This window comes from Ambystoma mexicanum, chromosome 4q (genome assembly GCF_040938575.1).
Source record: "Ambystoma mexicanum isolate Mex_15411 chromosome 4q, UKY_AmexF1_1, whole genome shotgun sequence".
Classification (NCBI taxonomy): Eukaryota; Metazoa; Chordata; class Amphibia; order Caudata; family Ambystomatidae; genus Ambystoma; species Ambystoma mexicanum.
In genome coordinates, this window is record NC_090928.1 from 65832753 (window position 1) to 65856556 (window position 23804).

The 23804-nt window shown below is 44.9% G+C and overlaps 1 protein-coding gene across 18 annotated transcripts in view; it reads left to right on the top strand.

Annotated features, from left to right (window-relative positions):
• Nucleotides 1-23804, top strand: part of PTPRK (protein tyrosine phosphatase receptor type K) — a 1571968-nt gene that overhangs the window by 220844 nt on the left and 1327320 nt on the right. For all 18 annotated transcript variants that reach the window (XM_069607477.1, XM_069607481.1, XM_069607480.1 and 15 more), the window contains one exon: nucleotides 22583-22705. In XM_069607477.1, the coding sequence (XP_069463578.1) occupies nucleotides 22583-22705 (123 nt within the window). The remainder of the gene's footprint in view (nucleotides 1-22582; nucleotides 22706-23804) is intronic.

A 23804-nucleotide genomic window follows, 5' to 3' on the forward strand; every position in this document is an offset into this window, starting at 1 on the left:
AGTGTAGCAATGTGGAGCTGCTTGCCATCTTTGAAGGTTTCCGTGGGGGGAGGGGGTGCAGGGGACGGTGGTGTCTCCGAGGTTGGCAAGAGAGCCAGAGGGATAGTAGAGGATGGTGGTGGAGCCAAGGCCGACAAGGGAGCCGAAACGGTGAGGCCAGGCAAAGGCACCTGTGCAGAGGAGGAGGAAGGCACAGTGGGCATGGGAGCCTGTGCCGAGGAGGGAGGCACAGATGGCAACGGAGCCTGTACAGAGGAGGAGGAAGGCACAGCAGGCAAGGGCACCAGTCCAGGGGGAGAGGAAGGGAAGGTTGGGTTGAGGACCCTGAACCATGATGGTATCATTCCAACAGAAATTGATGATGACCCTGGAAATGGCGAAAAGGTCAAGGAGGACCTTCCAGCGGGTGCCACCATTAATGGGAGAAGAGGAGATAGAAAGGTGACCATGTACCGGGTCCAAAGATTGCCTGAGGTAACGACAAAGAGGATATCTGTAAGAGTCTCTGGTAGAAGCCGTGACATAGGTGTCTGCAATAGGAAGGCCTGTGTTGGAGCCCTGTATGTCCTTAAGTTTCTTCCGACCAGATCTAGTGATCGGAGAGAGATAGGAATTGGAGAAGCAGTTGGAGAAGATAGGAGAGATAGATATCGACATAGCTAGCTGCAGTGGTGAGCAGGACACTTATCAGGCTGATGTACTGAGGCACATGGAGCTGGGTGGGTGGGGGGTGTGGGGCAAAACACCAGGGGTGGTGGACAAGATAGTTTGAGGCGGAGGCACTGAGGACAAGTATATGCAGGATGTTAATGTAGAATGTGCTCCACAGCAAACGCAAAGCTGTTGGTGAAAAGGTAGTAAAGTAATAGTTGTGCACCCAGCAACAAAAATATTTTAAGAAATAGTAACAGCACATACACAGCCAAGTTAGAATTTAGCTAAAGCAGAAAGAAACAGAGCGCAACAAGTGCATACAGCAAATTAGATTTTTGGCTAACACTAAATTTGAGTTTGGTGTGATGCATCCAATTTTGATAGATTTTTTAAAAAAAAGTGGGCAGAAAACAGTGCTAGGCAGATGGACACAAGGTACACAAAATTAGTATGAAATGCAGAAGGAATGAAGTTAGATAAGATGAGGCTGAAGTGACAGTAGAAACTTCCCGAGTGTTGGTGATGGGACTCACTTTCATGCCAGCCAGGGACGTGGCAGTCTTTGAGAGCAGGTTCAGTGGCAACAGAGAAGTTTGCCTGTGGATGGATCATAGTTAGGGACCCAGGCATTGGCTGTCCAGGCCCGGACAGGAACAGACAGGAGCCTCAGGAGTGGGGCCTTTGGTGGGGGGCATAAGACTATATACACAGGACATCATTTCAGATCTAATGTTTTTATGCTTACATTGTTGTGCAACTTTGATTAATCTGACTCTAAAACTAGTATTAAACCTTTTATCAGCTTTTGATTTCTTGACAGATTGGGATCAGGCCAGAGAGGACTCCTTCCTACTTCTGAGCACTATGAGATCAGAGATTTAGATGTTTGCTTTTTTCCAATACAATGGCAAGACCTGAGATACTTCTGGTTGAACCTATTTTAAACCTTTGTCTTTACTAGGTTCTGATAATTAACTTTGGACACACAATTGCTAGTTTTTAGGATACAACCATCCTAAAATGAGTTAAATATGGGATGTGTTATACTATTGAATAGCTCACTTGTAGTTTAATTTTTGTAACCACAATTTTTTCAATACTGACATTTCCATTTATGAGAAATGCTCACTCAATATGGGGGTTGTGTTACACATGTAAAAGGAAATCTAGAATTACTTTAATTGAGCAGATTAGTCAGTATTAGCTTATACTTTTTGATTTATCTCGTTGGAAATGATTTAGAGAAGATGTAATATGTATTCACTTGGTACTCTGAAGATCGTGGCCTACATTGCAGCGTGAAACACATGAAGGTGTAAATACACTGCCAAAATGTGACTTGGAGAAACCGTATCAATTTCAAATTGCAAGCCACTAGACTGACATTAAGTCGCTTCTACTCTTGCACACAGCACACCATTTTTTAACTTGCCAAGAGCCAATTATTATTTGCCAATAGCTAATGCTGAGTGCACATTTTGATGCCATACTTAGAATAACACACGTCTTTGCAATACAAAACCAAACTTGCATAATTGCCCTATTTAGAATTGTGTATGATCTTTTTTTTAATATTTTTTTTAATTTTTTTTACATGAAGAGATGTTGGCTGCAAGGAAAGAAGATTATTCATTTGAAATTACAGGATTCTACCTTGTACCACTGTGATTTTCTTTTCCAAATAAATGTACACCCTTTGGTGAACTCTTGCTCTAATCTTATTGAGTACACCAGCCACACAGAGCATCTGTTTAGTAGAGCCATCTGGTATGGCTCATGTGAATGTCCCAGCTGTAGAGTGTGGAACTCTGCAGTAGGCCCAATTTTAACCAGCATGTAGCATTTGTTGCGTAAGATTATGTTACAGCAAATTCCACTGGTTTCATGAACCCCACAGCACTTGTACAGGGTTGACACACGCTTGCGAATTAGATGCTGTCTGAGGGACAAGATCTGGAATCCTTGAAGGCCAAATATTGTATTTGTTTTAGTTGATTGACCAGTATCCTGTGTATGGGATAGCCACCCACTACAAACTGGAGGCCTCATTGAGACCTAGGGATTTCTTAACCATATTCCTGAAATAAAGACCACACAACACTGCCAGTTAATTTGGGTGCTGCCCAATGCACTGCTTCTGCATGGAGATAAATAACGGTTTTCATGTACATTTCTTCGTAACTGCTGATTCTCCATGGTATGTAGTTTATAGCAGCAACATTTCTGTCACTTGAAATGCCCAATAGCTCACAGCATGTTTGGCTCAAGCTATTGAAACCAAAAGCATACTATGATTGTCATACTAACCTCTAAATATATTGAAGAATATTGGGAAGCTACTAATCAGAATGGAAGGACGCCTACCATTGCTGCTCCTAGTCCTCTACATGTCTTGTAAAATATCATGATCCAGTGCTCTTTAAAATACAAAGCTATGATCCATTCAATAATTCCAGCCCTGTTTGGTACAGATCTTCACTTTTCCCACATACGCATGACTGGCTGAGAGAAGTGTTAGTGAATTCTCATTTTAATGTAGGTATCTACATCCCCTTCAAGACACTGCAATCCATTGCAAACTATTGCCACCTTTATGAATTGTACTTTTACACATTCCTGAAATGCAGTCAGGCAAATGAGGAAGATATGAAATCCTCCCACTGGTAAGGCAGAATTGTGTATTTATTGCTGTTTAATAAAGGGTTAGCATTTACTCCTTCTAGTAAACTATCAGTCTCTGGCCTACTGTGTTGTGGCAGTGCCTCGTACCATCTGTAATAATATTTCCAATGGATTGTGTTCCCCCATGGACTCCTCATCTTAGAAATATGCGTATCCTGCTTTGCAGTCTCAGAAGAGGACATTCTACTGCAGAAGACGCTGTGTCTCATTGGTATTGCTGTCCCTCGGTGATTGCCATTCCTTTGTCCGGATGTGATATGTCTGATGGCATATATAGTCTGCACCGTTAACTAATTTGTACTGAACTATTAGCTAATGGTTCAGTACAAATTAACCTGAGGACATCCACTGAATCCCCAGCTGCAGAGAAGAGCATAAACCGAATTTTTGAAGTTTCAGCCCTAAGTGCTCGAAGGAGACGCCGACTTGTTAATGAGAATCCTCAATCCCCTAATTCTGTTGATGTCGATTGTGTGTTGGATCCTACTCAGTCTTGGAGTTTGTGAAGGAGGCCCCAACTGGTCAGTTGGTTCCCCCTGTTACTTGTTGTGAAGCCCTTCTGGGAAATGGAATGGTTAATTATGTAGACTTGGTACCTGCCATCACTTTGGAAAGGCAGTCACCACTTAAACAGGTGGGGGATGTTATTGCTGAGGTTGTGGGGCATTCTGAACTTGTCAAGAAAGGTTTGGATGATGTTGCGGGTAATGGGGACCCATGGCAGTATATTAAGCACCTCATTATACGTGACCTGCATGCTTGTACTAATGTGCATGAATTCAGTTCTGGGCTGAGTCTTTCAGCTCAATGGTTCCTCTTGGATATACCATAAAGGCTGACAAATCTTCATCAGACAGACCTGACTCATTTAAAGGTGTATACATCTTGTCAAACGGACCTGACTCATTTAAAGACTGATCAATGCTGTAAACGTGTATAAGTGGATTCTAAAATGCTTTGTAGGGAACCCTTTGACATTGGAATAAAGTTAGTTGATCAAGCAAATCCTGGCCCCAGATCTGCGGCAGAAGTTTGCCGTGTTGGGTTTTCCCTTCCTGCAAAGTCTACTGGATCAGGGACGAGGGTTATTTCCACAGCATATTCCCCACCCTTAAAATACATTTGTTTAAGGAAATCTCATATGCCCATGATTGATGATTCGTCCCTTAGGTGGTTTATTTTGGATTCTCAGAAATGTCTTCTCACCAATGTTGAGAAGTCCAATTAACCAGAATTTAGAGAATCACTTTAAAACCGTGTTGGCATGGTTACAACAAAAAGGTGGACAGGGTTGTGTCAGAACTCAGGACCTGCGAGTCCTTCACAGGGTGCAGGTTAACAAGTGGGGTTCCACGGATAATCTGGATTGTATTGCCATTGGTTGTGGTCAAAGTAATTTACCACTGTTTTGAGTAAATGTAAAAACCTCAGGTCTGTCATTCTCCATCAAGCTTAGAATTATTTTGGACTGATTGTTTCCTCACGGAATGCTCCTACCTGAGTGATTTTGATGACCTTAGTTTTTCTCCATTGAATTTATTTGTTTAAAGTATGTATGCATTAGGTACTCGTGCTTCGATGACCATGGGCTCTGTTTCAGCACGTTTGAAATAAAGTAAACTAAACTGTGCCCTGTTACCACAGTTCAATTTTTCTGCATGCACAGCACGCTCTTGGAACGGTTTGACTTGCCTCAGCGAAAACCTTTTCTTTGCACAGCGTGTTTTGTTGCTGTTCAATGCTGAAAATAGGCTTCAAGAGATGTGCGGACTGATTTGAAGATGTCTATCACTGGTTCACACAGGATTGTTCTCTGGTGCTTAGGCAAAGCACACAATGTCATTCAGTGTGACTCCTGCCAGCCGAAGACTAGTAAGGCCTTGAAGAGGATCGAAACTCGTCTTAAGTCGTCCGGTATCTAAATGTCTGTCCTCCACCACCCCCTTAAAAAATAAATTCCTCCGAAGGAAGTAGTTCCACAGGAGACAAATCTCCTGAAAGGCCCAAGAAAGACCTAAACACTCCAAGAGATCTAGATCCAGGAATAATTTGCATAATTCTTTATTGGTCATCAGAAAAGAAGACTAAAAACAGCGCCTTTGTTTTTCATCATTTGATTCCTCATCTGACAGACGTCTGGTACGTTTCCCCAAGAAGAAAGGCTCAGCAGCTGAAAGGAAACATTTTAGAGGATGTTGGAGGTGTTCCTCGAAGACTGCTCCTACTGGACCCTCATAAGAGCCAAAGAATGCTGTAGATCCCAGCCACCATCTACGACAGGGAATCGGTGAAGACTTCCACCCATGCACCTAAAAGTCGAGTCGAAAGGCCTCAGATGTCTACTCAAGTGGTGTCAACACAGTTGACCGCTGAGTCAGCATTGAATCAAAAGGCTGCAGTGTCATGCTCTCATCTCGGTAGAAACCACAAACAAAGACTGATTTCTTTAAATCCTTTGGTTCTATTTTCAAAGAGGAAGAATTTGTTCCCTTTTGGGTATGAACGTTTTGGGACTCTGAATGTCCCAGAAGAATTCATTTTTGAGGAATCCCAGCTAGACGGCCTAGTGTCCTGCTTAAGACACCAGTGGTCCTGATACTTCACCTGAAATTGAGTTTGACACTCCAGGTGTACATTCGAGGGGATTGGGTCCACCGACGTATTCCATATCTGACAGGTAATGTCCACAGCTGTGCTGCTTCGGAAAATTTTCGGCTTCTGCGTCGATGATGTCGATGCGCCGTCCCCGAGGACCTCCTCCGATGGCTGAATTCACCCGATGTGATAAGTAGGACGCACAACGCCCGTAGCCTCAGTTTTGTTTTTTCCGCGAACGTGTTCGCTTCGTGAATCTCGGTACGCCTTGACTCTTTGGAGTTTGTTGTATTCTTCTCGGTTTCTTTGAACCTGTTCAGTTTTTGTGAAAACCTGTTCGTGAAACGATATCTACCTCGTCTTGCACCCCGCGTCCGGGCTTCAAGAAATGCGGGGACTGTGGTTCCAAGATGTCGGTCACGGACTCTCACGATGCCTGCCTCTGGTGCCTCGGGGAGGCCCACGATACGGACGACTGTATCGACTGCCAGTAGCGACCCCTGCTACTTGTCCAGGCACCCCACTCCGGAGAGTTTGGTGGTGCAGGCGGCTATGGCCCCGGCAAAGCAGGCGTCGTACCCTACCATCCCTCCGGATAGGGATGACAAACGTTTTGATGGCTGGGCAAAGAAAGTGTTTTTATCTGGGGGTATGGCGCTTCAGGCAGCCAACTCCCTATGTGCCTTGTCTCGTTTCACAAGCACTCTGTGGAACTGTGTTGCATTAACGGCTGAACATATTCCCGAAGGGGACGAACGGGATGGTTTCCTTGCTATGGTTCAGGATGGCAAGGATGCCATGTGGGAGGCTGTTCAGTCGGGTTTGGACATGGCAGATTGTGTCAGCCGGTCCATGGCGGCGAGCACCGTAATACGCAGGTTTGCGTGGTTGCGGAAGTCTGGGTTCGCTCCTGATGTGCAGTCCTGGCTCCTCAACATGCCCTTTGACGGTGAACATCTTTTTGGTAGCAAGGCTGACTAGAGCCTTGAGAGGTTGCAGACCTCCAAGGCTGCAGCGAAGTCGTTGGACGCTGCAGTTGGACAACCTCCGCCTTTTCGTCCTAGGGGACAACAATGGAGAGGAGATTCCTTTCGCTAGTACTCGTCCTTCAGTAAAGCGAGAGGAGCTGTCAGTCAAAGAGGCCACCGTAAGAGTGCCAGAGGTGGAAAACAGGGTACTCGAGGTGCCAAGGCCGCACGGGCAGTTGCCTCTTTGCCCTCAGGTAACGCCGCAGCCGCTACTACTCAGTCATGAGGCCAGGTCCCATGGTTCGCCGGTTGGGGGAAGGCTGGCGCAGCATGTTGTAGAGTGGCGTGCCATTACTTCAGATGTGTGGGTTCTGGAGATCATAACCCACGGCTACTGGGTTCCCTTTCGGCAGAGGCCTCACGACAATCCACCTGGGAACCTCTTTGAAGAGCCCGGATCCGCTCCTTGCGCAGTAAATTCAAGCCCTGCTGGAGAAAGGCGCCATAGAACTGGTGCCTGTAGCGGAGAGGAACAAAGGATGGTATTCCCCTTATTTTTTGATATCGAAGAAAAGGGGGCTTGAGACCCATCATGGACTAGCGCGGTTTGAACAAACTCCTCAGGAAACACAAGTTCAAGATGGTTACTCTCTCTCAGGTCCTCCAGGCCCTTCAACTTCAGGACTGGTTGGTGTCTCTCGACCTCAAGGATGCTTACTTTCATGTGCCGATTCATCCCAAGCACAAGACGTTCCTGAGGTTCGCGGCTGGCGACTCGCACTTTCAGTTTCAGGTCCTGCCGTTCGGATTGACCTCCGGCCCAAGGGTCTTCACCAAGCTCATGGTGGTGGTGGCAGCGTATCTCAGGAAAGGGGCTATTCATGTCTACCTCTACCTGGACGATTGGTTGATCAGGGCGCACTCTCCCGAGCAAGCCCTGGATCATCTATCAGTCACCTGCCACTCCCTTCACAGGCTGGGCTTCTCCCTCAACTTGAAGTCCCACTTGACACCTACCCACGGTTCCAGTACATCGGCGCAGTGCTCGACATTCCCTGGGGCTGTTTTTTCCTCCTCAGGTGAGGGCTCATCACATTCAGCAGATGGTGCTAAAGTTTCAACATGCCCAGAGTCTCCCGCCGTTTGAGTTCTTGAGGTTGCTCGGCCTCATGGCATCCTGCATTCTCCTGATGCCAGAGGCCAGGCTGCGGATGAGAGCTCTGCAGTGGCTCTCAAGATGCAGTGGTCACAGTCCTCCTGCAGGATGTCGGATCCCGTTTAGGTGCCGCCCTCGGTCACCCAGGATCTTCTGTGGTGGGCCGTCGAAGGCAATCTGATGAAGGGGGCTTCATTTTGGCTACCCTGGCCGGAGGTGACGATTGTGACGGATGCATCCCTCATGGGATGGGGAGCTTGTTCCAACGAGTTGACAGTCGACGGTCGTTGGTCTCCGTCAGAGTCCAGACTCCATATCAATCTGTTGGAGCTGAGGGCCGTCAGGCTAGCCCTGAAGGCTTTTCTGCCGTCTGTGCGGGGGAAGAATGTCCTGATTCTGACGGACAATACGGTGGCCATGCACTAATTCAACAAAAAGGGGGGGGCGGGTCTCTCCCTCTGTGCAGAGAGGCGATGAAACTCTGGTTATGGGCAATCCAGCAGGAAATTTCTATCTCGGCAGTTCATCTGGCCAGAGACGAAAACGCGGCGGCAGACGCTCTGAGCAGGCAGAGTACGGTCTCTCATGAGTGGGAGCTGGCTCGAGAGATTCTCCTTGAGATCTTCGCCCTTTTGGGGACCCCACAAGTGGATCTCTTCGCCACCGGTGTCAACCGGAAGTGCAAAAGATTCTGCTAGTGGGAATATCCTCCAAGAGGAGCCTCAGGGGACGCATTCGTAGTGGAGTGGTCCTTCCCACTGCTGTACGCATTTCCTCCAGTCCCCGTCATTCCGCAAGTGCTGCAGGGGTTACGGAGGTTCGGTTCCCAATTGATCCTCATAGCTACGGCATGGGCCAGGAGAACGTGGTACCCGGACCTTCTCCACATGTCCATCTGCCCTCCACGCCGTCTTCCCTAGCGAGACGATCTGCTCTCACGGGAGGGGGGGTCAGGTTCTCCTTCCAGAGGGCAAGTCCCTCAATCTTCATGCTTGGCTTCTGAAAGGTTGAGGTATAAGGATTGGGATCTCCCTGCGACTGGTGCAGGGTTAAGAATGTGGGTCCTTTTTCATGTGCCATTCCTGTGGTTCTGTCTTTTTTGCTTTCGTTAGCCCACAAGGGACTGCAAGTGGGTACCATTAAAGGTTACCTGGCGGCGCTGTCCATATTTAAGCGCTCGTCTGAGGACTGTTCTTATTTTAAAATTCCTTTGATTTCTCAGTTTCTGAAAGGGCTCACTAATGTGTTCCCACCGTCACCTTTCCAGGTGCCTGGTTGGGATTTGAACCTGGTTCTAAAATTCCTAATGGGAGCTCCGTTTGAGCCTTTAAATTCTTGTCCTTTGAGACTGTTGACCTTAAACTGTATTTTTAGTTGCTGTCACTTCCGCTCGCAGAGTGAGCGAGTTGCAGGAACTTTCCGTTAAGCCACCCTTAACAGTGTTCCATAAGGACGTGGTTGTCCTTAGGGTTCGTGCTTCTTTTCTTCCGAAAGTTGTGTCGGAATTTCATTTGAGCCAGAAGGTCTTTCTTCCGGCGTTCTATCCTCCTCCGCATCCTGGTAAGGAATAGGAGAGGCTCCATAGGTTGGATCCTAGGAGGGCTTTAAGTTTCTACATCTCACGCATGTCCCGGGTCAGAGTGGACGACTTCCTCTTTGTAGGATACGCTGGAAGGCATTTGGGACAAGCTGTTACTAAACAGACTGTCTAGATGGATTATCTTGACAATTTCTGAATGTTACCACTTGGCGGGTAAGGACCCTCCGGTAGGCTTACGGGCCCATTCTACTAGGGGTGTGGCTGCCTCTACTGCCCTGCAGAGGGGTGTTCCTATTCGTAACATTTGTGAAGCAGCCACATGGACCTCTGTCCATACTTTTGTAAAACACTACTCCCTGGATTCTATCCATGGCCAAGATTTGGCCTTTGGCAAGGTGGTCCTCTATTCTGCAATTTAATTGGGCATTCTAAAATTCTAAATTCTTTTCCCACCTCCTTACGTTGGTACTGCTTTGGGAGTCTGTCCTAGATGTGGAATACGTCGGAGGAACCAATCCCTTCGAAGAACAAGTTACTTTCTTACCTGGTAACGTTCTTTCGATGGGATGTTCCGACGACTTATTCCACATCGCTCCCTCCCTACCTGCCCCTCTACAGAATTTCTTATGCGATTGCAGCTTTAGTTTCCGTAAGGCTTTCTGTAGTCCTACTGGCAGAAGATTGGTGCCACATGTTCTGGGGAAAAAACTACAACTGAGGCTACGGACGTCGTGCATCCTACTTATAAGATCCGCCGACATTGGCTCAACGGAGGCCCTCGAGGACAGCGTATCGACGTCATAGACGCAGAAAATTTTCCAAAGCAGCATAGCTGTGGCGATTACCTGTCATAGATGTGGAATACGCCGTCGGAACATCCCATCGAAAGAACGTTACCATGTAAGAAAGGAACTTTTTCTTCTATAGCGCACCTTAACCCAGAGGTATCTGGGCTCATTTGACTGTTGCACGTGTTACAGGTATACAAGGTCATGGCATACAGAATTACACATATATACAATCACATCTTAGAGGCGACAGATAAATAAACCTTGGATACAAGGTCACCAGTTGGCATGATGTATTGCTTCCCAAAGCAAATACAAGAACAAATCACTTGGGGCTCATATTATTGAATTAGTTTCCATTGCTAGATTGTCATTTTAGGTGAGTCTCCTTGGTCACAGAAAAAGCCTGCCTTTTTTAAGGTTGTTCTTGATGGCCATTATTTTGAAGTCTTTCAATTTTAATTATTAAAAACCGACAATGAGTATTCAAAATCTAGCCCAGTGGTATTCAAGCTTCCTTATTCGGAGCCCTCCTCTTCAGTAAAAAATATGGTTTCTGTCCAGATGTTCCCCCCCCCCCACCCCCAATCCCTGCTCACCCCAAACTAGAATTGTATTTTATATTGAAAGCAGGCACTGTGGTCCATTTTTAAAGAGCCTTGTGTGCCCCCACGCCCACTCCACCCAGTGACAGCCTTTGGGCCCTGCTTGGGGCGGCATAGGGACAGCCCCATAGTTAGATGACCACAGAGAAACGTGTACAACCTTCACCTTTTGTCATTGGTAAATGCACTTTACAATTGCTGAAATTGCCTTTAAACAAAATACAAAAGATGTTGGTCTACCCAAATCTAATCACTGATTGTTCTACCTGGCTATTCAGATTCACGTCCTACTAAGTTTCTAATCTCAAAATATTATTTTTCTGTTAACAAAAATGAATTGGTGTTCATTTACCTGTTTTTAATTGAGTAGATCAGTTATTTTATGTATTAATGTGTTCATATCAAACGCATGTACCTGAGAACTGCCCACGTGTTCCAGATATTAATATACGTTCTTAACATATCTGACTGAAGGGGATGATGTATGCTATTTCTAATTCGCATTTAGATAAAAAATATTAAGCTGTAGTTCAAAGGACAGTAATTACGAACATTCATCTTCAAAATGAATTAATGCACCCATTTATATTTATATACTGAGAGCACTTAACCCATATAAAGGGTAATGGGTACCCTAAAGGCTTGTCTTATAATGCTGTATGTCATTTTGATTCAGTGACAGTAGACCGTAATATCTTTCATTTAAGGGGAAATGTTCGACATTTATCAATTACGTGTCGAAGGAACTCTCATTTTGGTGTAAAACTGTTTTGTTGCAATTTAAATCTTCAAATGTGATTTGTAATTTAACTTTCATTAATGGGATATATCTGCCTAGAGTGATGTTTTAAAGTTATTAATCAAGCTTTTACCAGGGTACTGAGTGCTCATGGTTGGTTCAGTCTTTTGCCGAGAGACCATCTCTGATTTAATACCAGTCATTGAGCTATACTAATGATGTCGCCATGTTCCAGCATTTACATTATCTTATGTTAATTTAGTAGCCATAAGCTTGTCATACACAACCATCCCGCATGGATGAGAATATACTAATATGTTGCCATTCTTGAATGACATGATGTGCAGAAGGGTTCGGTAAACGGACAGGATTTAAAAAATGCAAGTGCAGGCAAACCTCAGCAAATCATTGGACAAGATTACTCTAGTTTGATAAATCAAACTGTAAACTGAAGTTTATTGGATAATAACCAACAATTCCACTGATCCTAGTTTACTGCTGATATATAATATTCATGCTCTTAATTTTTAACTTTTGCTTTCGTAGTGTACAGAATTTGGCTTTCCCATACCGTTTTGAAGAACTGTGCCTTTCCTTATACTTTCCTTACGTGCACACTCATGGACTCGCAGTATTATCTTTGATGCAGTCTCAACTCTTTGCAATTCTGCCCTTGCCAATGGCTGTCACATTGTAATTCTTACTTGCCTCTCCCTAAGACACTGTTGCCAGTAGGGGAGAATGACTCTGCCTGCTTGCAGTTAAACATTGGAAATTAAATGCAATTAAACTTAAATAGCCAAATTGCCTGCAGGTAGACCCTCATTTAGAATTGACCATAATACTGATAGGTACATTTGTTCACTCCACTGTGAAAAGTAGTTGAGATTAGATTGTTGCACTAATCTTTGAAGTACACACCCATGGACCCAGAGTGTGGTGGCAAAAATAATTTTCCCAGTGGTATCCAGGATTTTTTAATGGAATGATCCTTTGATTTGTACTGCTCTACTGCAAATGTTATGCTACTCCTTCATAAGCTTACGTTTTCAGAATTACCTTACTTTAATTAATTGAGAACATATAAATCGTCAGAACAAAGCAAGTAAAATCAATAAATACAGTTAAGGTATCGGCCAGTGACATGCTTAGCAGCAGTGAGGTGTGATGCATGAGGAATGCCACAATGTAATGATTACCTATATAATATAAGTTCTCGTGGTGCTCTGCTCAATCCTCTTGAGAATGACACAACAATGGCCAGTTAGCATGAAGAAAGTTTGATTGCTTTATTGAGGGTGTCATGCTTTATAAGGAGTCAGTTGGGGAAGCATTACCTGTTCTAGTGACTGTCTGCCATGCAATAAAACACCACGTTTGATGGCTGTCAACCCCTCCATCCCCCTGAGCAAGCTGCCTGCGATGTGGCGTGGGTTGGGACCATATGCATAGCAATCAGACGTTCAGCCAATATGCATCCTAATTGCGTAAATTTGTGCCCATATGCTGCAGCTCGACTTAAGCATGTGTCCCCAATAAGCATTTGTTTTTAGGTTTTATTTGCCTATTCTTCTCTCCAGCAGGGTTGCTCAACTAGAAAATGCATTATAAGTGGTTAAACCATGTTAGATGATCATAGAATCCCCCTCAGTTGGTTAAGTCGAGCAGGAGGCATCTATCTTATCATTCATGCTTGAAATGTTTTTTGGTGGACATTATGCTGCAGTGGTTTCTCGAGTGAAGAGCTATATTGTCTTAGCTTCTAAATATTTCTTCACTACAAAGTAGCTGCAGTTTCTTTTTGCATGACAATTTAGGTCATTCCCCAGATGCGTAAAATTAACTGCAAGGAGTCAAAACGTAGTGGGGGGGTCCACGACCAGTCTGCAGCAGTGCCATGAACAATCTACATTGGGGAGGCTCTGCAAGAAACCCCCAGCCAACAATCTCCTACTTTGAGGAATTTTGGGAAACGACTTTGCATGCCAACGTTTTACAACCATATCATCAAATCTGATGAACCCATCCTATATTGATCGGAGGCCACTAAACAGCCTGCACATGTTGAGCGGAGTTCAGATTCCTTTGGCTCTTTTGCAAAGTATGGTAGAGACCACACTACACATTGTTTAGGGTATTGGGTCGAGCTGCTCCAACATTCTCGAGGGCCGCCTGGCCCATTCCTGCCTACTTGCTGTCAGCAAATAGATTGGTTTCTCCCCTTCAGGTGACCTGACAGCCAGTGAACCAATCCGGTGGCACACAGTTGGTGCATACAATGTTCCTCTGTTCAATCTTGGATGGAACCTTAGGGCCTCAAAATGTAACTTTGGACTAGATAGTATGCCACAATATCTGGTGCTTCAGTTTCCCATCATCCATGAACATGGTGCTTATAGTGGCACTCTGCATATATGTTGACTCTACAACAGTTTGTTGCAACATAAACTTGTTACTGAGGGCCATTCAGCCAAACCTGGATTAGAATTATGTATTAAAAAATATATTACAAGAGCTAGCAGCATTAATATATGCTCTGCAGATTGTTGGAATTTGCCATCAATTTTGTGATAAATGTGTATTCCCAAGTACTGTGAGAAACGAGTGTATCCGCACACCTACTCCCCTTGCATCCTTTCCTGAGGTGGGAAAGGAGAAGTCATTGCTTTTGGATCCTGACCTTGGGGATGGAGATGTGAGGGAGGATCACTTGGGTGGAGGGCCCTTGGGAATTGGGAAGCAGATATCCCCTTGCAAGACATGGGATCGGCCTTTCCCTTATGAAAACCTACCTCCCTCTTCCCCTACCTTTATGGGCTGTTGCAAACCATCTCCCTTCATTTTCCCTCTCATTCAAACCATCATACCTCTGGGACGAGGAAGAGGCTACTATGAGTCATGAACACTAGCAAGTCATTTCACCACTCAAGTACTGAGATGAGGAAGAGGCCTGTAGAATGCTGTAAAGGTCAGGCATGTCCCGAGTGCTCCACTAATTACGACCGGGCAATTAATATTATGGATTTACAATCTGTCAAGTGGCTACAGGTGTATAAAAGGTGGAACCGACATGTGGGAGGGGAGTGACCAGCAGGAGAGCCAGGCCGATTGCTGCGGGCTAGGATGGAGAATCCTGCATCCCAGGAGGCAGCCGAGTTGGGTCCTGCAGGAGAGACAGGATGCCGGCAGATGACCCCCAAAAAACTGTGGAGCAAAGGGCCGCAAGAAGGGCACAGGAGTGGTACTCATTGGTTGCAGGTCCGCAGCCGGAGCTGCGGACACAAGAGAAAGTCACCATCAGCATCCGCAGGGAGAAAGCAGAGCCAACGACAACATCAGCAGAGAAGGTGAAGGGCTAGCAGGGCTCGCGGTCAGAGGAAGTGTCGGCGGAGTAGAAGCCGAGAGAACAGCTGCTCAGAGGAGACTCCAGGGACCGGTGAGTGAAAAGGGAAGAGCAGTCGAACGGGGTGCTCCTGGGGGCTGTGATATATATGATGTGTACAGGCGCTTTATAAATTCCACAAGTGTTTCTAGGTTAACAAGACCGGGAGGGGTAAACAATGGAGGACAAAATAACAATCTTACTAGGCTTTGTGTCATTCAGATCGTGCAAGTACAGGGAATAGGGAATGGGAGAAGTGCCCGGGGGGATTGGAAGGGAGAAGTGAAGTGAACTCACAAGTGCAGCCAGCTGGTGACTAATAAGTGCATAGAGAAGGGACTGTGGGGGGTGGATGGGGGAGTCTAACATGCTGAATGAATGAAAAAGTATGTACAAAATGAACCCAAGTCAACGGGTTCAGAGGAATATTAAGGGCTATATAAATTGCAAGCAACAGTGTAAAAGACCAAAGTTATTGAATACCGAACTAATTGAAGGCTTTTGGCAAAGCTACGTCCAGATGGGTTTTTGTGAAATGCATGTATCGCAAATTGAAAGCAAAGCATGAAACCTATGAAATCCAGTGGAGAGCAAGTATGAAACGGGAGAAAGCGAAAGTATGGCAGCAAGGTGGTGAAGGAACAAGAACACCACAAAGTGAGCTGTATGCGAAAACAGTGTGGCAAAGCCAAGTCACTGGCAAGAAAAAGCCAAGTGAGTGTGAACCTTCACAAAGGTACAGATAGAGAATAATCTTTGTGGGCTAAAGAGCCTTTGGTTGCTGGTTGTGTGACCTGGAATGGGTGGACCGTGGGGTCCGACGAATGTGCCTAGATTGGGGGAACCCTATTTGTGAAAGCCAAAGAGGTTGCGGAAGTGAAACGGGAGAAAACAATCTGATTGAACTGTTAAGAAACCAGAAGGAGTATAATGCGATTTGGAGCTGTTTTTGTTGAACACTGAAAGATTGAGAAGTACAAGTTGATTGTCTTGAAATTGGGGAAGGGAACCTAGAGACTTTGTGGAACTGTCTTGAACTTGGAAAAGGGAGCAGAAAATTAGCCAAGAGCTGAAAGAAGCTCAGAACTTTATTTGAAATACTATTTCTTTTCTTGCTGACATCCCTACACATTGTATAGCTTTAGTTGTGAGGGCAAGTATAGGTTTTGGACACAGATGGACTTTTAAGTTGAACTTTCTGACTCTTTAGGTTCTTTAGGTAGGGAAATCCCACCTTGATATAGGGCAAGCTAGGCTTTCAACCATCCTGTCAATTTGAGTTAATAAATCTGTTGTCTGTGCCTTGCTTCATGATGCCTTCACAGTACATGAAAGCGATCTGCACTCACATTAATGGGATGTGTCTCAGGCTTGCATGAACTCGAACCCCCATACGGGAACAGGCAAGATTTCCCATTATTGGTCTTTACACCATAGCAGATCACATAGCTCTCAATCACTTGTAACATGAGGGGAATAGTGCATTCAGAATCTCTTTGGAATAGCATTTCAGATGCATAAAAAAGACACCGTTTTCCCTACCTGAAGCTCAAATCCTTATCCTGTACAATTCGGTTTTTAGTATGTTTGTTAGTGGATCAGCAGCTAAGGGGAACATATGGGCTAGCCCTGCCTCGTTACCTTTCCACCCACCAGCCTTTGGATATGCGATTCCCAGATTGGATTCTGTTTATGGGATGTGTATCAAATAATTTCACTAAAGTGATAACCCCCATAGCATGACATTCCCAAAGAACTGAATTGAACAATTTTTCATCATCTAGAGAAGTGTCTACATAACTATATGCTCCTCTTTCCCACCTCCCTGAACGCATTCAATAAACCTGCAGAGGTTTGATGTGGTGTTGCGACTAGTGACCAACCCAGTTTGCTCTTGATTAATGTGTTCAGGCATAAAGGGCTGTAAACTCCGGGAAGGAATTCTGTTTAATGTTTTGGAGCCTTCATTTAGGCATCGGTCTGAAGGATGAAAAACAAGGAAAGGGTCCACTTGAATTTAACACTTACAAGCTCCACTCTTGGAAGGAGATTGATGGTAGAGGGGTAGCCGGTCTGTATACATAGTATAAAATTAAGCAAGAAGTTCACCGCTTTAAGAAAAGGTCCTCTTCCCCCAGGGAAGCAAATTTCAACTTTCACCACTGTTTTGAATACAAGGAACCCCAGAGCTCCCCTGTGATCTGCTGTTAACTTAAAAAGGAAAGAGTCAGTGCTTGCAATATAACATTTATTCTTTCAGCCAATGAAGGTTTGGTGTGAGGACATCATTAGCCTCCTAATTATTTACCAAATGACTTTTTGGAGTACGGCTGGACAGGAGTGTGCTGGTCACCATTGTGTTTAGAAGGTCATGCCTTGAGATTACTTAACCTCTCCTTCAATGAACGCCAAGTTCTGTAAGGTTTGCAGTGCTGTGTTCAAGGATCAGCCAAAAAGTCCCCCTTGCCACTAATTTGCTGAAGGTATTCATCCTCATATGCAATGACATAGGCCCTTATTCACAGAGTATTTTCCAATGGAGTTTTGCCATTATAAAATGCTTCTGTGAATTAGGCTCTTAATCTCACCATATGCCTGCGCTGTGCCACTTCTCTAAATCACATAATTAAAGGTATCCCCCTCTATGGCCCTGCTGTCCACACACCTCGTTTGTTCGAGATTTGCCTTTCTCTAGGATTTCTAATAATGTTGTCTTCCTGAGTGACTCAACCTTAAAGTTTCACTGATGGCTGGGGGAGATGACTGGACAAGTGTGTAAACATCCGAAACATCTTTTTTGTTTCGGGGGGGGGGGGGGGGGGGGTTTGAAATGATGGCAGACGGTATTGCAATGTTGGCAGTCAATGGCAGTGTGCAACTGTGATAAATAACATAGTGGGCATCTCTAAATTGTGTACATGAGTAGTAAGAGAACACTTTCTCTTAACCATTTTGAGCTCATCAAACAATCGAAACTGTCTGCATCTGGGGGGGGGTCTAGGGTTTGGGGGCTGTTGTGCAGAGAGTGGCATGCAGCTCTCTGTGTGGGCTCCGTAGGCAGTCTTGGGGAAAATGGCGTAATTCTGCACAAAGGTGATCCGGTTTGCCACCAGAACATCTTGAAAGTGCCATGAACCTGCCAGGCACATCCTAGCTGAAGATCGGTGAACTTGGCATTACAGAACCAGAGGAACACAACGAAATGTGTGGGGCCCCTCAGGCCAGGCACCGTGCGGCTTCCTGAGGGGGCGGGCCTGGTCTCATGGAAGAGGACGCTGCTGAGTCCTAAGATCTCAACGAACTGGAAGCGTGGAGGTGCCTGTCCTGACTTACCTTACGACACCCCACTGGCTCGAGGTGAAGCTCCCTCCATGCCCCGCTCTGGGAGAGGTGGTGCAGCAGGACCCTGTCTTGAGGATCTGGAGTGCCCGCAAAGCCCTGGCGGGCTGTCTGCATCGTAGAGCCTGTCTGAAGATCCTGGCCCCCCATGCATACAGCAATGCAGAGGCATTCATCCTTCCAAGGAAGCACTGAGGCTCGGACCAGGAACAAGTCTGCAGGACTCGCCCCAGCACTACACCCCCCACCCACGCCCCACACGAGGAGGCACTCGCAGCGCCCAGAAACAAACACCCAGCGGTTAGGATACGGCCCAGGGAGGTGAAGGGAATGACTGCGTGCCCTGGGCCACTTTAGCGACGTGCTCCCCAATTGGCGGGACGGCACAGAAACCAGGCCCATCCATCACCCAGGGCAGAGGAGGAGGCAACAGCGGCAGCAACGGCCCAAACACTCGGCCATAGACCCTGGCAGCTCCGAGCCACAACATCCTGCTTCTCCTCTTCAGGCGCCACGACATAGAATTCGGCTGCTGCAGTTTCCCCCCAAGCCCACTGGTGGGGAGGAGACCCTCTCTGTTAACAAAGTGGGGTAGCACTGTGGCACCCACTTACTAAACACGCTGCACGTCTGGAGTTGTGGTGGTGTCTTTTTGCAGTTTTGCCACACCTTTTCCGGGGACATTTTCACATGGAACCCACCAGATCCCATTGCTTCTCATGAGATGACCCAGGATGCCTAATTACTTCTCCTTCAACGTGCATTACTCCAACAGAACAAACCACTGATGAGGATCTATTGGAATATTAATATCTTCCCCTATTTAGAGCTTAATGGGGTGGGCATACGGAAGTAGGTCACAAGCATTTCCTTATTACTGAATAATTTAATTCCTGCATAGCCACAGGACGAGGGGTAGTGATCTTGGGGAAATTCGAAATCTGATCTCTCCCAGCCCTGATAATGAAATAGTTAAAGTAACTGTGGATCACTAATTACCCTTGTGTCAACCCCAAACATCTCCCAAAGGGCAAGGGTGTATTTAAAAACTAAGTTCCAAATGGTAAACTGAATCTCTGGGTCTGCGCTGTGCGGAAAAGTGCCTTTGTGGCAAAGCAAAGTGAAAATAGATTACTTAAAAGCATCCTTCTCTATGAAGAGTGTGCAAGGAACTCCAACTTGAAAGGGGGACATTTTCAGTGCATAGTGGCAAAGGAAAAAGGTTTTTTCATTATATGCTGAGGAGAGTATTTCATTAAATGTTGTGCCAGAATATTGCTAAGAATGGAAAGTGTGCAGGGGTGTTGCGATAAAGAGTGCAACGCTGTTCAATTTTATTCAACGAAAGGGTGCTGCATTTTATTTGTTAGACCACATCCAAATTACATTAACAAAATTGTCATGTCATGTTCCAGGGTCTTGCATTAATTATCTTTACAATAGCGGAATTCTTGTGAGTGACCCAATTATCTGTAGCATTCTTTAGACCAGCATTTCCTTTTTTACATGTGACCAGAGGAAAATGGAAGTCAGAAGTGGAAAACTGTACATATGATTGTTTTATGTTATTAATATATTTATAGAAAAACTAAATTTGTGGCTTTAACCGGTTTGCTTGTAGTGAGAATTTCTGTCTCGGAGGAAAGATTTTGTGCCATAAAGTGGAGAGGGCTCCATCATTATGATTATTTTGGTGAATAAGTAGTTTGTCGATTGATTAAATAGAAATATATCCTTTCTGCACCCCTGCCAGGTACTTGGCTGCTATATTGAAAATGGTGTTATATATATCAAAGACAGAGTAGTTAAGAATACAATTAATTGATCAATTGGTGTAGCACTATTGATTTGGGAAGGTATGGGGGGGCTGAACGCCCCTAATAGTTGCCCCATAAATATATTCTTCAGTTGTTAATTGAGTTCTTAGATATATTCTGTTTGACATTATGGTTTTGCTAATCATTGGCTATTAGAAACCCAGTTATTGCTAAATGTATTAATTTCTTACTTTTAATGACCTCCCCCTTTGGGCTTCTTTAAAAGATGGCAGGGATGCAGTTAAATGGATAAATGGTATTGTACATTTCACAGCATGTTCTTTGCTATTATTCTATTGTATTCAGCAAAATGCAGAAAAATGTCCCTGAATGTTTGCAGTAATTGTGTATTTTGGATTTACGGCATTTTGCTTACTTTTGGCTGCCTCCCCAAAATGGCATCTTTGGCACTTGTTATTGTGCTATTATCTCTCCTCTGCCTTTGACACGGTCAACCACGCCATCCTTCTCAACCGACTCTGTGTTAACCTTTATCACTGATCTTGCTCTGACCTGGCTGACTTCTTTCATTTCTGACCGAGCCTCCCAGGTCCAGTTGGGGTTCGCTCTCGCTCTATCTGTGGTGTTCCCCTGGGGGTCAGACCTTTCTCCCTGGATGTTCATCCAATACCTGGCACCTCTCGCCCACTGCATTGCTGCTCTCTTCCCCAACTTCCAGTGCTATACGGATGATACCCAGCTCTCCTTTAGGCTCCCCTCTGCCGCCTCTTCGCCTCCTCGCATCCCGGTCTGTCTGCAATCCAAGAGTGGCACACCACCAATAATCTCTGCCTGAATGCTGCTAAAACAGAGATCCTCCTCATCCGCACACCTTCACCCCTCGTCCCCTCCACTCTCTGGCCGGCCTCCTTTGGCCCTCGTTCCCCCTCCCACTTGTGAGGTTATGAACCTCCGAGTTATATTTGACTCCACACTCTCCTTCTCTCCTCACATTTCCAGCATCTCTAAGGTCAAATTACCAACTGCACCTCCTCAGAGGTATTCTTCCTTTCTTCTCCTTCCCCCAGAAGTTCACGGTCTCCAGAGCTCTGGTTCCTTCTAGGCTTGACTACTGCAACAGCCTCCTTTTTTAAATCTACCCACGTCTAATCTCTGTCCAACTCATCCAGAACAGGACTGCAAGACTTGTCCTTGGCCTTAAGCCCAGGGATTGTATCTCTCCAGGAGTCGGGCGCTTTTCCAAGCAGCGAGCTGGTGGCAGATCACTCTTATGCTGGCGCCTCCCTCTGGTACAGCCTCTCTGAAACTTGAGCAGAACCCTCTCTGGTTCCGGAAGCAGCTCAAGACCTTCCTCTTTGCCTTATTTTAGAATGAAAACAGTAACGATAGTGATTGATTACTGGAATATTGACGTCGTCCTGCTAATGCTGCATCCTGTAGAACATTAAACGCAGAGCCACATTGCATCACTGCACCATTCAATAGACAATATAACTTAACATTTAAATGTCCTTCTAGTTGTGTATCTCTGGCAAAATACGCGTGTCTACAGGGTTAGCACTGTGAGCGCACTGAGGGTCATCTGCATGTTTTTACAAGGCAAGGGGTGCAGATGTGGGTGTATGCAGAGATATTTTGATTCGTGCAAAAATGTGCATGCATGCACATATGCATACCGCACACAATTATGTGTAGTTGCAGGTATTTATGTATGCATACATACAAGAATTCGCAGACACCCGTGCATGCACATATGTTGAGAAGTTGGTGCTTGCAGATATATGGTTGAGATGTTTCTGTTCATTAATTTTGCTGGCCCATGTGCTTTACTTATCTCAGTTTGATTTGATTGCTAATTTTCTTGGTCTAAATAAAAGAGCTTGTTCATATGGTGAATGCACAGATACATATTTAGTAAATCTTTTGTGAGTTGTGATTTTAAAAATCGCTCATATTTGAACATTAAATTAATAAACATTTGTAAACTAGGTTCTTTATCAATTCATAGACCGATATTTTTGAGTAGTAATTTATTCTGTCATTATTTTGTGGCATTTTCTTTTTTCTTTTAATGAGGTGTTCCCCATACCACCTTAACCCTCCAACCCGTGTCCACCCAACTATCGAAACCCTCCCCACCGATACACCTTGCCCCTCAACGTATACCTACCCTATTTTACCACCAAAAGTGATTTTGGCCAAGTAAATGACCTGTAATTTCTGTCTATGAAACAGTTAATGATAAAATATTACTTGGGTAAAAAAGCATGTTAAACAGTTCCTTAGCTACTTTCCTCACTTCTTTATTTAATCAAGTTGCTCCGTATGACATGACATGTATTGTTTACCTTTTCAGGTGGCTGCAATTTCGATGATGGTCTTGGCCCATGTGATTACCATCAAGACCTGTATGATGACTTTGATTGGATCCATGTCAGTGCTCAAGAGCCACATTATTTGCCTCCTGAAATGCCACAAGGTAGGACTGCTTTTAAGGGAAATTTTGGAACTCCAATTGCCAAGAATGTACTTTTCAGTATTCTATTCCAGAACCTTCATTAGAAATGCATGTTGCTAGCATTTTTCCTTAAGATTTGAAAGCTCATGGGAATTGTGTGTGAGCATTGTTATCAATTCAGAATGCACAATTTCAGCTCACACCCAACTTGGGAGAATGGTTTTAGGAATTTATTAAGCAGGTAGCCGTGCCCACTCCCTTTCATCTGAGTCCCACTGCACAGTTTCAAGAATGAGGGGTATATGGGATCAACCTTTTTTTCTGTGCGAGTATAAATGACACAAACTTGCTCTTGTTTCCAAATCCTTATTGAATAGATATGACATTCACGTTATCAAGCTAATGTTCATTAGGCTATGATACAGATGTCTTCATATCACAGCTTCTTACCCATCTCTGTGAAAACACTTTGGACCCTTTTAATGAGGTTTTTACACAGAGCTTTGCGCAGGCTTCATAAAAGGACTATCTGTATCGCTGCACACAACTCGGGATTTGTTTGGGGGGTTGAACTGAAAGGACAACCCACTTGATTTTAAATGAAGCGAGAATGCATTGTTCATTTCCCTTTGCAACATCAGTGCATTTTAATAGCACCCTTTTAAGACCACCCACTTCTGGGACTTAGCAATAAAAACTTTGAAGAGAGCATGTATAATTTCATTTGGGGAATACTCATTCTCACTTTGGGTAATTATTTAAAGGTACTGCGCAGCAGACACCTTCTTGTGTTTTAAAAGTTCCCACCAGCTAGCCCCTCCTGGTCCTGTCCTCTCTTTTTCAGGAAAGCTGATCTGCCTCAGGTTAAGGTGGTTCCAATGCCTCGTGTATAATGCCTTGTCATCTACAGATAATGTACATATTTGCCTCTTATTCAATAGGAACAAGTGGTATTTATTCCTCCAGTTTATTCCAGAGTCAGTCCACCCTTCTCCCTGTGTTTCTGCTTTTTTAGAATGTGCCATATTCCCACGCTTATGCCATGAATGTCGCTCTGTTTGATTGGCCAACACTTTCTGTTGGCTTGCTCAACTGTCTCACTCCCCAGAGAATGCACACC